Here is a 14,831-nt window from a genome sequence, read left to right on the forward strand (position 1 = left end):
AATAATGTCATTTCCATAGATGAAGTTTTTTAAACATCAAGTTACTTCATTATTTCTGAGCTCTACTTATTCTCTGTATATTATTTCTGATATAGGATCTCCAGAGAGTCAGACCTCTATTATGGACAGTCAACCAAAACTAGCTTTCCTTTTCCAAACTCCATTACTGCCCTTGTGCATTAAATGAACATAAGATCCTGATTTAGTGCATTAAAGTGATTTGTGAGATATAACTGACACCCTAGTGCTGATTGTTTTATGGTTTCTCATATTCTTAGTTTAATATATTATATTAACCTATAAATTTATATATCTATTTAATATAATAATCTAAAGAAAAGATCAGCTGAACCTAAAGTATTTCCTAATCAGATTTTTTCCCAATCAGATTTCTTTTAACAGCCTCTTCATAATATCTTTCAGTTCATTTACACACACAACCATTTTACAGACATTGTGAAATGCTTTTTAAATAATACAGTGATGTGGATACATCTTTGAGTTTAAAAATCATGTAGAACACTATTTTAACACTATATACCTGTTCTAACCGCTTTTGCATGTGTGATGGATTTTACAAACTGATTTTTTTCCCTAAAAGAAATGTTGTTTCTAATTAGAGTTTCAATTGGCACATTTTTTCTGTGTCTTTTGCACGTCCAAACATATTCCCAGAAATGCTCCGACTTGTCACCACCCCAGTGCTAATTACCAATGATCACATTCAATGAGCATAGAAAAAGAGCAATCAAGTGCTCTGGTGTAATGAAATTCACCACCGCAGAGAGTGATTTGCCCTGATAATTTGTCTTAGAAAATCAACACGGAGCTAGGCAGCCATATTTGTCAAAGGCCCTCACAGCTTTATGCATCAGAGCCAGTCTCGAAGGTCTTGAACCTGTAACTGTATGCTGTAATAGCCTGATGGGCTTCATGATTAGCCCATCGAGCTGAAGACCAAGGCCTGTTCCCTCAGGGAATGCGGCTTAATCTGCCCCTTTCCCTCTGTTTTCTCTATCTCTCCTTCTTTACTTAGAGCAGAGCTCATCTTTTTAATGCCGTCTGCAGTGGTTTCTATTAGGAGAGAGCTCATTTATGTTCATGAGGAAAGTCTTCAGATAAGTATATTCTGGAGAGAAGTTTGTCAAAGGAGAATTAAACTGAAAACTCTGACAGGTGAGTTTGAGAATTAGCATTTCCTTAAAGGGGCCATTTTCTGTACTTTCGTGAATATTTTTGCCTGAAGCACATTTGCACCCAAAATGTCAACTTCTGTCTGTCTGACTGCCTATGTATACATGTATGTACTGTATGTATGTATGTATGTATGTATCCATCCATCCAACGTTATGACTGGCTCTAACCTCTTTGTATATGAAAATTGCACTCATGAGGGAAGGCCAGGTTGCTGGATACCGTATGCATCTTTATACTGTATGTAAATGTGGGCTATCGTATTTTAATATGCTCATGGTTGTGGCATCATAACTGATAATTTCTGAATGACCTGTTTTGGCAGGTTAGTTTCCATAAATCAACTGTATGGACTAGGCTAAGGGTCATTGCATTAAGAATGTTAAAATACATCTCTGTGGTAAATGGAAAATACTGTTTTCCATGATTTAACCTCCTTAAAGGGGACCTATTATGTCCCTTTTCACAAGATGTAATATAAGTCTCTGATGTCCCCAGAATGTGTCTGTGAAGTTTCCGCTCAAAATACCCCACAGATCATTTATTATAGCTTGTCAAAATTTCCCCTACTTGGGTGTGAGCAAAAACACGCTGTTTATGTGTATGTCCCTTTAAATGCAAATGAGCCGCTTTCCAAAAGAGGGTGGAGCTTTAACAGCTCACGCTTCAGTTGCTCAACAACAACAAAGCTGGAGAATCTCACGCAGCCAAAATGACAATTGTCAGTAATGGTGTTCAGCCTTGGTGTTCGGACACTGATAGAGAGACTCAGGAAGAAGTTACAACTTTTAGAATGCAACTGGACATTTCTGAATGGCTAGTGGATAAATTTATGTAACTAATTGCTGTGGAGTTGATTCAACTCATCGACTAGCATGTGCTGTCATGTTAATCTTTTGTGCAAATTAAGCTTTGAATTGACCCTCATTTGTGAAGCAGTCCGGCGCAAAATTACAGCATGGCAACAACACTCTTCTACAACAACTCTTCCTCTTCTCTAAAGCAGCCCATTATGGCCTCACCCCATTTGTTGCATGGTACCAGGGGTAGGGTTTATATAAATTTTGGGGTTTGTGATGTCACCAACCTGGGAAGAAGGTCTTTGTTGTCCTTTCCAGCCGATTGTTGTGATTTCTGTAAAATAAATTATCTCCCTTTGCATTACACTTTGAGCGTCGTAACTTTGCAGATGTTTATGCTCAAACATTGCGCACTAACTAAAGTTAAAAAAAGTGAAATCATAATTAAGGACCCCTTTAAATAAATAGCAAAGCACCACTCAGTGGTTATTTTGTGAACTGAACTGCTGACCACACACAGCGGAAGAGAGCTGCTACACTATATAAAAGTAAATTCCTTGAAATGGTGCTATTACAAGAATGCTTTGCTATCAAATGTCTAGTCACCACTCCAGTATGTGTTTTGTCAAACCATATTCAATTCATTATATTGATTACAGTACTTAGGGGAGTGCCAGTTAGTGCCAGAATACCTAAATGAAATAATTCATATTCAAAGCAACAGCTCTTCCCTCAGCTCACCCCTTCAGTGAGAAGTCATTTTCCTCAGAGTCCATTTTAGCATCTGCCAGTGATAAAAAAAAAAAAATACACGTATACAATTTCTGTGAGGCCAATCTAAAATTGGATTTTCAAATCTAATCAGGTCTTTCAGGCATCTGTCATTCACTGTTTCAGCCAAATTCAATTCAACTTTTCTCTGTGTTTCAGTGTGAACAACAATAAACATTCAGTGTTATTTAGTATTATTTATATAGTATTTATTAATATTTTGAATTAGCTTTTATTTTAATATTTCCATTGTTAAACTAAAATTAACTTAAGTTTTAGTAAATTTATGTGCTTTTGTCACTTTTGTTAGTTTCTTTTTATTATTTATATAGCTTTATTTCATTTTTATTTTAGTTTTAGTAAGTTTAGTTTTTAGTAAGTTTTTCCATCTAATATTTATTTTATTTCAGCTTTATTTCAATTGCCAAAAACTATTTTAATAGTTTTAGTTAACAATAACAACACTGCAATAAACTTCACATTTTGTTTAAACTTTGTAATAACTTTAATTTGCATACAAAATTGAAAATTGAAAAATATGCATTATAAATGTATATGCCATTTCACATTTCATTCATTTAACTTGATATTTGTTTTCCAATTAGGTTTATCTTATTTAGAGTTTACTCTCACAATTCCATCTGATCCCTCAGTGCCAGACTCCTCAGCTCCTCCCACTCATTCCCGTTCCCCAGAATACCAACCACCTGCACCTGCTGTCACCAATCAGACTGCTATTTAAACCACACCCACACCCACACTCACACCATAGTGTGGATTCTTTATGTTGCCTTATGTTCCTGAGTTGTTGATCTCTGAAGTATCTTCATTAAAGTCTTGTTGATTCTATCCTCATGTCTGTTGTGATTCTCCCCAGACTGAACAAGTGTAGATGGATTCTGGGGCTGCCGCGTCCGATTCCACCGATCCCTTCACCAACCTAGTTCAACAGTTGTGTCAAGTGCTACTTCCTCAAACGATTGCAGTGGCTTCAGTGCTCACTCCTCTTCGAAATGCAGCCTCAGTGGTTCCCGACAAGAAGAACAAAAATATTGTATATTATTTAATTACTCACAGGCCACACTTTACAATGGGCAAAGACCATTTGGGAACAAGCCAGCACTATCACACGATCCCTTGAAGTGTTCACCAGCCATTTTAAGGAGGTTTTTGGTCTATTCCGCATGTTGGTGTCTGCTAGTGGCTGGACTGAAGCAGCACTGATTACAGCCCACCAATGGTCTCTCACCTCTGCTGCAGCTGCAACTCTCTGTTTATGATGATACCATCGGCTTCGAAAACCTCATCCAATGCCCCATCTGCATTTCTCAGCGCATGGCTCCGTGCCATCAGGAATTCTATACCCTACAATCCACGCTTGCTGTTGCCACTGCTTCACCTCCAGCACCAGCACCCGAGTCGATGCAAGTGGAGACATTCCACATCTCCACAGAATGCCAGCGGAGCATCCAAAATCATCTGTGCCTTTATTGTGGAGCTGAGGGTCATCTTTTACAAGTGTCCTTTCTGACCACCCCGAAATCTGATGATTGTAGTCTAAATGCAGCCTTTCATTACCTTGTTAATACATATCACCATATCAGTCACTTCTTCCACCCTATCTATTACAGCCAAGGCTCTCATTGACTCCAGCTTTGCCGGGAACTTCATATCAAGGAAGTTCCTCAGGCATCTCTACCTCCCGAAAATACCTTGCAAAGAGACCCTAAACATCCATTCCATCATGGGTAAACCACAGGAAAAATATATAATCATGCACTGCTCACCCACCTTAACTCTATGTATTGGCTGCACTCACCATGAGGAAATTTTATTGCAGGTGCTGGAAGGGTCGACCATTGTCATCATCCTGAGGAGCTCGTGGCTTCAAGTTTATTCCCCACACATTTCATGGAGTACGGTGGAAATCCTGTCCTGGGGGAAGAGATGTTTTGAGTGTCTAAGTCTCCCACAGAAATCTACCCATCAGAATGTGCAGCCTTCCATCTCGATCCAAGTTGCAACTAACAAAAGTCCTAATCAAGGTTGCAAAGTGAAAATTCCAACCGAATACAGGGCATTCCAGGATGTGTTCAGCAAACAGCTGGCCTCGAAGCTACCACCTTATCAGCCATGGGACTGTGCTATTGAGCTGCCGCCTGGGGCTTCATTGCCAAAGCGTAAGATCTACCCAGTTTCCATCTCTGAGCAAAAGGCCACGGAGGAGTATGTAGAAGAGGCATACATCTACCTTTCTACTTCCCCTGCCGGTTCAAGCCCTCAAGCAGCAGTCAAGTTCCTCTGGTCCCATCTGCCCTGGAGACTTTAAAGGGAGCCACCACCTTCACAAAGTTGGACCTGCGCAGCACATACAACCTTATTCGGATACGGAGGGGAGATGAGTGCAAGACAGCCTTCATTACACCCACGAGTCACTATGAGTATCGAGACATGCTGTATGGCCTTCCCAACTCACCCTCCATCTAACAAAGATTCATGAATGAGGTGTTCCAGGACTATCTCCATTGCTTCATGGTCATGTACATCAATGAAATGTTGATCTATTCCCGACTGACCATCGTCTCTACGTTTCACAGGTCCTCCAGCAACTGCAGTGACACCATTTCTATCTCAAATTAGAGAAATGTGAGTTTCATCAACCCTCTATCCAGTTCCTGGGCTACATACATGCTACTAGAGTCATGAGGGGAAGGTCCAAGCATTCCAGAAATTTCCACTTCCTTCCACCGTAAAAGATCTTCAAAGATTTTTAGGACTTGCCCACTTTTATTGCCGTTTCATTGTCAACTTCAGGAAGATTTCTTCTCTCCACTCACCATCATGCTCCATAATAAGCTCAAGTCTCTGTCCTGACACCAACTGCCATCTCAGCATTCCACCAGCTGAAGGACGCCTTCACCACCACTCCTACACTGGTCCACCCGAATACAGCACTGCCCTTCGTTGTGAAAGTGTACGCCTCAACAACAGGAGTCATGGCCTCATGTAACCCAGGAAGTGCAACATTATGAACAAGATTGTCCCACCTGCGCCATCTCCAGGTCACCACACCACCTGCCTGAAGGTAAACTTCACCCTCTGCCCACATCACGCCGACACTGGTCACACCTAGGAGTTGATTTCATTACTGACCTTCCTGAGTCAGATTCTCTCACCTGTGTTCTAGTAGCTGTCGACCCGTTCTCTTTCACAAATTCACACTTACAAATAAGTCAATAAATTGGTAAGCGTATTTGGCGTGCTGTCCGGGGAGAGGGCTCCAAGCTCGGTAATCGGCCCGAACACAGAGTACCCCCCCCCTTTTAGATTATATGAAGTAACCCAGAGAGTGTGAGGAGACGGGGTGGTGGAGGGATTCTGGAAACTGTCAAGGATCCTTGGGTGAGTTTTGACTGTGATTATATACAGGCCTGAACTCATGCCGATTGGGTAGATACATTGATTACAGATTGTTGACAGCTGGTTGAGATGACGTAATCATTAAGATGACATAATGATTGGGTAGCTTATTAGACTTGTTCCTCCTGAACTACGTTAATAAAACATAATTAAGCATGCCGCCTGATCCCAATGAAGGGTCTCCCTACCACCATGGAAACTGCAGAATCCGTTTCACCACGTCTTCCGAAAGTTTGGCCTACCTAAAGATACCGTGTCTGACCAAGGCCCACAATTGGAAGGTCTTTTCCAGCTCCTAGGCGTGTCAGTGCCCGTGCATACTGGTCCATCCTTGTGTCGGCCATTTTCACCCAAAAATTAAAATTCTGTAATTTACTCACATTCACGTTTGCATCATATTTAACTTAAGAGCTGCACTACAACTGCAGCAGAGGTGACAAAAAATGTTCACAGAAAAAAATCTCAGAATATAGATTTGGAACAACATAAGGGTGAATAGATAATGACAGAATTGTCATTTTTGACATTGCTTTAAAGCCTGTTCCAACATGTTCCACTGTCATTTTTTAAGTGTCTTTACAGTCAGTGTAAACTATCTGCCACAGCGTCCTCTTTTATACACATGGTTGTTCACATGATTCACAGGATTTTTCTATTGTTGGACACTGTTCGCTCCCAGGCCTTTTCCCCTCATTAATCTAAATTAACATCATGCTAGAACGGATTCATTAGCATCTACCTCCGTGCACCTGCGATTCGAGTACGTCTCCATCTCCTCGCAGGGCCGACTGGCCGTAGCTGCGTGAGGGGACTGGAACAGAGCAGAGCGTAATCATGCATGTGTCACCTCCATCTCTCATCTCACAGTCCCCAAGAATGTTTTTCCCCCTCCCGCTCTCTCTCACGGAGTCTTTCTCTCTGACAGTTGCTGGAGGCATCCTAGCTGTGATTGATAGGCCGATATCCTTTGTCATTATCAGATAACAGCACAGATATCTTGTGAAAAGTACAGTGATTGTTTGATGGGAGCTATGCCGCCATACTCGCAAGTGTCTTTGAGCTTTTCCGCCAGCACATTACCAATATTTTACATTTTCCCTCCATTCTAGTTCATTAGAATGACACGTTTTGTCAATGCCTGCCTTGTTCGCCTGTTCACAGGGTGTCTCTGTGATCAATATCTTATCAACACTCTATTAAAATTTGATTCTTAAAGTGGGTCAGTGGGTAGAGCGTTTGAAGTACAGCTAAGAAACACATGAGAGCCATTAGACAGTCATAGACTTCACATGCTGTAGTCGTAAATTAACTGTCAAACAATGCAGTTATTCTAAAATATCATGACTCACTTCTTAATTCACGCAAATCTGTGTGCTGCTTACAAGCTGCTCTGAAATTCTGTCTGGCAACTCTGGGGAACTGACCTGCTCGGATGTGCATCAACCTCATACAGTTGCTTATGTATTGCTAGAGGGAATTTCACCTCTGTGGTTTCATATCATTCCATATATCTCAGTACCATCTCTATCATTTGAAGAGACAGAAACGGTGGTGCAGTGTTTTGAATATTAACTGTCCCAAACTACACTAGTTGTTGATCACTTTGTAAATACCACTTATTTCAGAGTCCACTGCATCTCTTACCATTTTCCTTGTCAGACAAGCACTGATTCCGTACTAGTAGCTTTTCAGTTATTCAAATCTACAGTGTTCTCATAAAGGCTCAGTAGATCTTTCCTCCATAGTGTGATTCTAATTATTTCTCCCATCGATCATAAAATATTATTGCTCTGAAGTTCCTGCAGCGCCTTCCCAAATTGCCAAGTATCAGATTAAGTCTATATTGTTGACTTTCTGTTTGCACCATATAAAGCCAGACAGCTGCAATGCAGCAAATACACTGTAAACATGTTGAATGAATTGCATTATCTGAAAATCAATAGACATGGGCACCATGGGAGAGTGGCTTTCCTCTTTTATGGCCTTTCTTGTAGATTACTCAGGTGTGATTCTAACGGTCCTAAATACAAAGTGTACTAGATTAAAAAGCATTAATAAAGAAAGCCTGCTGTCTTGATGGCGGCAGAAAGCAATGCAATCATTTATTCTTTCTCTGTGAAGATTATAAATGGATAGGAGTGACGTGCGGAGATGTTCTGAATAATGCGTGGGGTGGGAGTAATGGTGGTTTATTGGGTTTTCTGACATCTTACCATTCAAAATGATCACAATAAAAACAGCCCTTCAAAACCGGCATGAATCTTAGATTAAATACCTCTAAGATTCTTTGATATTGCTATTGCTCTGGAACATGAAGTGCTGAGTCACACTTTAAACAAGGCAGCACTTTATCATGCAATCATTTGCCTTTTAACACCATATTTTACTTTAAAAGCCTGTGTTAATTTCAAAAGTTGATCAGTTATGTCACAGCTGTCTCTCATGCAGTATCCTTAGGCTTCAGTCGCATCACTCTCTATACAACTGCTTGTTTTCAGGCACTTCCCCGGCTTGTAGAGAATGTTGTATTCTCTTTGAACTGGAAAATGTGCAAAGAGCATTGTTTGCGAAAGAACATTGATTCTGCTTCCAGTGTTCAAAGGAGAGTCTACAGAGAAGGAGAGATGGCTCTGCAGAACAGCTTGTCCTCTTTATGTACAAAAGCACACCTTCCGCTTTCTGTATGATGTGTCATTGACACATTACTTGCAGCAGGGGGCAGCACTGAACAACATACACACTTGTGTCGCTCAAAGCTCAGGCATGCCATAATAGAGTTTAATTATGCAGAGAATGGTGATGATTTCTATTCTTTTTTTTCACCCTTTCTCTTCCATCGAATGCATTCATCCACTTTTCTTCCCATCCACATCATAAGCACAGATATATTTCATAACTTTATGATGCATTAACATTTGCACAGCACACTATTCCAAAAAATAAATAAATAAATAAAAAATCAATGCAAACTCCATACATTCCCGAAGACATTCCTTGCACATATATATATTCAGACGCCAGCATGTACACGCATACACACACCCTCACTCCTCCTCATCCTCTGTCTGACAGATGGGACAGGCCACTGCCAGCTTGCATTCCCCTGAGAGTGGCCAACACTATCTGATATGAGAGAGCAAGAGAGAGGGAGAACAGGAAGAGAGAGTGGTGTGACTGAAGGATATCATGATGACATGCCGTCTGTAATAGAGAGAGACAGAGCAAAAGCAAGAGACAGAGGCTTTAGTGAAATATAGGGTATTTTTTTCTGACAATACACATGTAAGAGGGGAAACGTGATAATTGATTGGTCAGTCTTCACACAGCCAACAAATCAATAGCTGTATCTTTGTTCCACATTAAATATGTATAAAAAATGTACAAATGTAATAAAAATGTAATAAAATAATAAATTATGACATTCTCAGAAATCTTTGAGGAAATGCAGGGATGATCTTTTGATTTGGTATTGTCGCAGAGCTGCTTTGGCTCTTATTGTAATGAGACAGGATATATGAATGTGACATTAAGCTGCAGAATGCTGCATTTGTGCTGATGGGATTTTCAAATTGCATGACAGCATTTATAGGATTATCATAATGAGAACCGGTAAATAAATTATTCCGAATCAAATCTGATGCACACGGGCCCAGAAACAATGGCAGTTCTCAAACACCTGTTATTTGTATTGATTTAATGGTTGTTTTGCACACAGCATATCTATATAGTCATGTGAAAAGGAAAGTACATCCTTTTGAATTCTATGGTTTTATGTATCAGGACATGATACAAAATCATCTGGTCCTTGGCAGGTCTAAAAAATTAGGTAAATGCAACTTCAGATGAACAATGACACATGATATATTACACAGTCATTTAATTTATTTAACAAAAAACAGGCCAAAATGGAGAAGCCATGTGTGACCAACTAAGTGCACACTTACTGCTTCCATAGGAATTAAAGGGATAGTTCACCCAAAAATGAAAATTCTGTCATCATTTACTCACCCTCAAGTTGTTCCAAACCTGTATGAGATTCTTTGTTCTGCTGAACACAAAGGAAGATATTTTGAAGAAAGTTTGTAACCAGGCCACTTTGGGGCACCATTGACTTCCATAGTAGGAAAAAAAACTACTATGGAAGACGTCAATGGTGCCCCAAAACTGTTCAGTTTAACACATTCTTCAAAATATCTTCCTTTGTGTTCAACAGAACATAGAAAATTATACAGATTTTTAACAACTTGAGGGTGAGTAAATGATGATAGAATTTTCATTTTTGGGTGAACTATGATGCATACGCAAAAATTTTGTATCGTAATGGCATTTCATCCAGACAGATCTGGTGTTTCTGGAGCCTGAATCCGCTATTTTTGAAACCAGGTCCCAGAGTGGATAAATCTGAAAATGACATCTTTGCATTTTGTGTGTACAGCCAATCCGTATATTTTGTGAAACGATGATGTCATCATCCCACGTGTTGACCCTAGTCAGCACCGCTACGTCACGTAACAGCAACAACAACAACACATGCTTGTGTTCGAGCTGCAGAAGCTTCTGAACCTATTAGCTTTACTAAAGTAAAGCTTTATTTCTAAGCTTTGATAAAATTTGTATATATCGCGCAATTTATGCGCATGCTCCAAGTCTTATTCTACATTTTTAGTGTATCTCTGTGGCAGAATTACAGCACCACATACTGATTTGGCATGTATACTACTTTCAGTGGTTTTGTGTGTACGTATATATTTTTTGAGATGAGGAAAAAAAAGATTGGATAGGGAAAGCTCTGGCTTCGTGTGGATGTATAGCCTTAGAGAAGCAATTGTTGATGCCCATCAATCTGGGAAGAGTTACAAGGCCATTTCCAAACAAATTGAAGTACATCATTCTACAGTGAGGAAGATTATTCACAAGTGGTTCAAAACATTCAAGACAGTTGCCAATCTTTCCAGGAGTGGCTGTCCCAGAAAATTCACACCAAGGTCAGACTGTGCACTGCTCAGAGAAACTGCAAAAAAACCCGAAAAGCTACATCTCAGACCCTACAGGCCTCAGTTAGCATGGTGAATTAAAGTTCATGACAGTACAATTAGAAAAAGACTGAACAAGTATGGCTTGTTTGGAAGGGTTGCCAGGAGAAAAACCTCTTCTCTCTAGAAAGAACATGTCAGCTCAGCTTAGGTTTGAAGTAGTATCTAAACAAACCACAAGACTTCTGGAACAATGTCCTTTGGATAGAGGATACCAAAGTAGAGATGTTTGGCCATAATGCACAGCGTCATGTTTGGCAAAAACCTAACACAGCATATCAGCACAAACACCTCATGCCAAACTGTCAGGCACGGTGGTGGAGGGCTGGTGATTTGGGCTTTGTTATTCTTTAAAAACAATTTAAAGGATTAGTTCACTTTAAAATGAAAATCACCCCAAGCTTTACTCACCCTCAAGCCATCCTAGGTGTATATGACTTTCTGCTTTCTGATAAACACATTCGGAGGTATATTAATAAATTTCCTGATGCATCCTTGCATTATAATGGCAGTGAATGGGACCAATGAGTATGTAGCAGAAGAAAATGCATCCATCAATTATAAACGTACTCCACACGGCTTCGGGGGGTTAATAAAGGCCTTCTGAAGCGAAGCGATGCGTTTGTGTAAGAAAAATATCCATAGTTAACAAGTTATAAGGTAAAATATCTAGCTTCCACCAGATTGTCTTCTTTATTCAATGTACGAAAAAAAGTAATTTTTCGTAATTTGAATACGGAAAGCATAGGATGTAGCGTAAGCATTTTGAACTGAGAGAGTTTTACATTTTCTTCGTAAGTTGAATGCGGAAGTTGGTCTGGCGGAAGCTAGATATTTTACTTTATAACTTGTTAAATATGGATATTTTTCCTACACAAAGACATAGCTTCAGAAGGCCTTTAATATCCCCCCGGAGCCGTGTGGAGTATGTTTATGATGGATGGATGCACTTTCTTGAGCTTCATACTTGTTGGTCCTGTTCACTGCAATTATAAAGCTTTGATGCGTCAGGATATTTATTAATATAACTCCAAATTGTGTTCATAAGAAAGAAGAAAGTCATATACACCTAGAATTACTTGAGGGTGAGTAAAGCTTGGAGTAATTTTCATTTTAAAGTGAACTAATCCTTTAATAACACAATCTCAAATTTAATGTTATAATGTTGTGATTCCTATAGTCAGTTGTACAATTTGAATGATTGATTTCAGTTTTTAATGTTTTATATACTGTATGTACATATGTTTTTATTTATTTTGTCATTTATTTAGACAAATTGATATAGAATTTTAGTATTGACCATAACATGAAAACAGTTATCAGTATCAGGCAAAAATGTAGTATTGGTATATGTATTTGGAATTAATATAGTTTAAAGGTGCCCTAGATTATGTTTTTAAAAGATGTAATATAAGTCTAAGGTGTCCCCTGAATGTGTCTGTGAAGTTTCAGCTCAAAATACCCCATAGATTTTTAAAAAAAAAATTTTTTAACTGCCTATTTTGGGGCATCATTATAAACGCGCCGATTTTATGCTGCGGCCCTTTAAATCCCGTGCTCTCCGCCCACAGAGCTCGCGCTTGCCTTAAACAGTGCCTTAACAAAGTTCACACAGCTAATATAACCCTCAAAATCTTTACAAAGTGTTCGTCATGCATGCAGCATGCATGCTTCGGATTATGTGAGTATTGTATACTGTTATATTGTTTACTTCTGATTTTGAATGAGTTTGATAGTGCTCCGTGGCTAACGCCTAATGCTACTCTGTTGGAGAGATTTATAAAGAATGAAGTTGTGTTTATGCATTATACAGACTGCAAGTGTTTAAAAATGAAAATAGCGACGGCTCTCTTGTCTCCGTGAATACAGTAATAACCGATGGTAACTTTAACCACATTTAACAGTACATTAGCAACATGCTAACGAAACATTTAGAAAGACAGTTTACAAATATCACTAAAAATATCATGTTATCATGGATCATGTCAGTTATTATTGCTCCATCTGCCATTTTTCGCTATTGTTCTTGCTTGCTTACCTAGTCTGATGATTTGGTTGTGCACATCCAGACGTTAATACTGGCTGCCCTTGTCTAATGCCTTTTATAATGTTGGAAACGTGGGCTGGCATATGCAAATATTGGGGGCGTACATATTAATGATCCCGACTGTTACGTAACAGTCGGTGTTATGTTGAGATTCGCCTGTTCTTCGGAGGTCTTTTAAACAAATGAGATTTATATAAGAAGGAGGAAACGATGGAGTTTGAGACTCACTGTATGTCATTTCTATGTACTGAACTCTTGTTATTTAACTATGCCAAGATAAATTCAATTTTTCATTCGAGGGCACCTTTAATATATTAGCTGTAATTAAAAGAAATGTATTTAAAGATATTCCCAATTTTGTTGTAACAAATTGTATTTTAATTAGAAATATATTGTTATAGTATGCAATATAGAGACTATGGTATATAAAAAATACAATTGTTTTGTATAGTATTAAGATGAATTATAAGAGGAAACACTGGTGCTTGCACACAAATAGTGCAACATACGCACACACAAGCACACTCAATGAACTCGAAAGCGCTCAAACCTATATTAGTGATGGTTTCACTGCAATCCCTTGTTATGTCAAGACAATCCACAGAAAATCTCCTTGTACAAAGACAGATAATGAACCTCTATATGTGTGTGGATGTGTTGGACTATAAGTGTGTGTGCTCAATAAAGCTGTGTAAGAAAAGGTGAATCATCTAGGCGAGGGTAATGAATGTCTGAAACACATGTCTAACACCTAGAGAGCTCTGTGTCTCATGCGAGTGACTCTGTTGAAGGATTCAGTGACCTTTAGTACAGGTCAACAGTCTTTTACACAAGTTCATAAAGATTTCACCTATCTTTCTTAAAGCAAACAAAGGGCTGATGGGAATCTTTTTCGTAACACTAAGTTTGCCAGCAAAAATGTGAATAAATATGAAATCTTTAGGAAAAGTCACTGAAGCTGCTCTTTAATGGGGTCATGACATAAGAAATCAAATTTGCTTGATCTTTTGTACCATTAAAATATCCTGCAAGTTTCAGAGCTTGTCCTCATTATAAACAAAGCATTTATTTAAGCAAGCTCCAAAAATGGCTCATTTGGACATTGGGGGACTTGTGACAACACACTAGCTAATTCATTTGCAAATGACTGCCTCCAGAACAAGACATTGCACCATATGCTTGATTTTAATGCCGTCCTGGATCACATCAGCGGATTATATGTTTGTTCAGGGAATTTGACTGCAGATTGTTTTTTAAACAAGGCACAGTACAGCGTTCCTAAAGAAACTTTTGTTGATAGAAGAAGCTGTCAGCTGAATCTGACAGCAACTACACCATAAATCTCAAGTAAATGATTTCATAATGCTTTGTCTGTAAATGATGGTTTTATATGGATAATGTTTTTAAAACACTTACTCGCTTGGAATAGCGTGTGGGCGTTGATGCTGTTTATGCAATGACATTAACCAATCATATCTGACCCTTTACTGACAAGCGTTAAAGGGTTAGTTCACCCAAAAATGAACATTTTGTCATTAATTACTCAACCTCATGTCATTCCAAACC

At 39.0% G+C, this 14,831-nt stretch overlaps 1 protein-coding gene across 1 annotated transcript; it reads left to right on the top strand.

Annotated features, from left to right (window-relative positions):
• The first annotated feature begins 687 nt into the window (after positions 1-687).
• Positions 688-6,079, top strand: LOC125274583. Its single transcript, XM_048200956.1, has 2 exons — positions 688-1,176; positions 3,371-6,079. The coding sequence occupies exon 2, from the start codon at positions 4,327-4,329 to the stop codon at positions 5,092-5,094; it is 768 nt and encodes a 255-aa protein (XP_048056913.1). The 5' UTR covers positions 688-1,176; positions 3,371-4,326; the 3' UTR covers positions 5,095-6,079.
• Positions 6,080-14,831: the final 8,752 nt, after the last annotated feature.

The sequence above is a fragment of the Megalobrama amblycephala genome, linkage group LG9, assembly GCF_018812025.1.
Source record: "Megalobrama amblycephala isolate DHTTF-2021 linkage group LG9, ASM1881202v1, whole genome shotgun sequence".
NCBI lineage: Eukaryota > Metazoa > Chordata > Actinopteri > Cypriniformes > Xenocyprididae > Megalobrama > Megalobrama amblycephala.

What these genes read in the sequence shown, in the direction of transcription:
- LOC125274583 (XM_048200956.1), top strand. Translation starts at nt 4,327, where the DNA reads ATGCAGCCTTTCATTACCTTGTTAATACATATCACCATATCAGTCACT.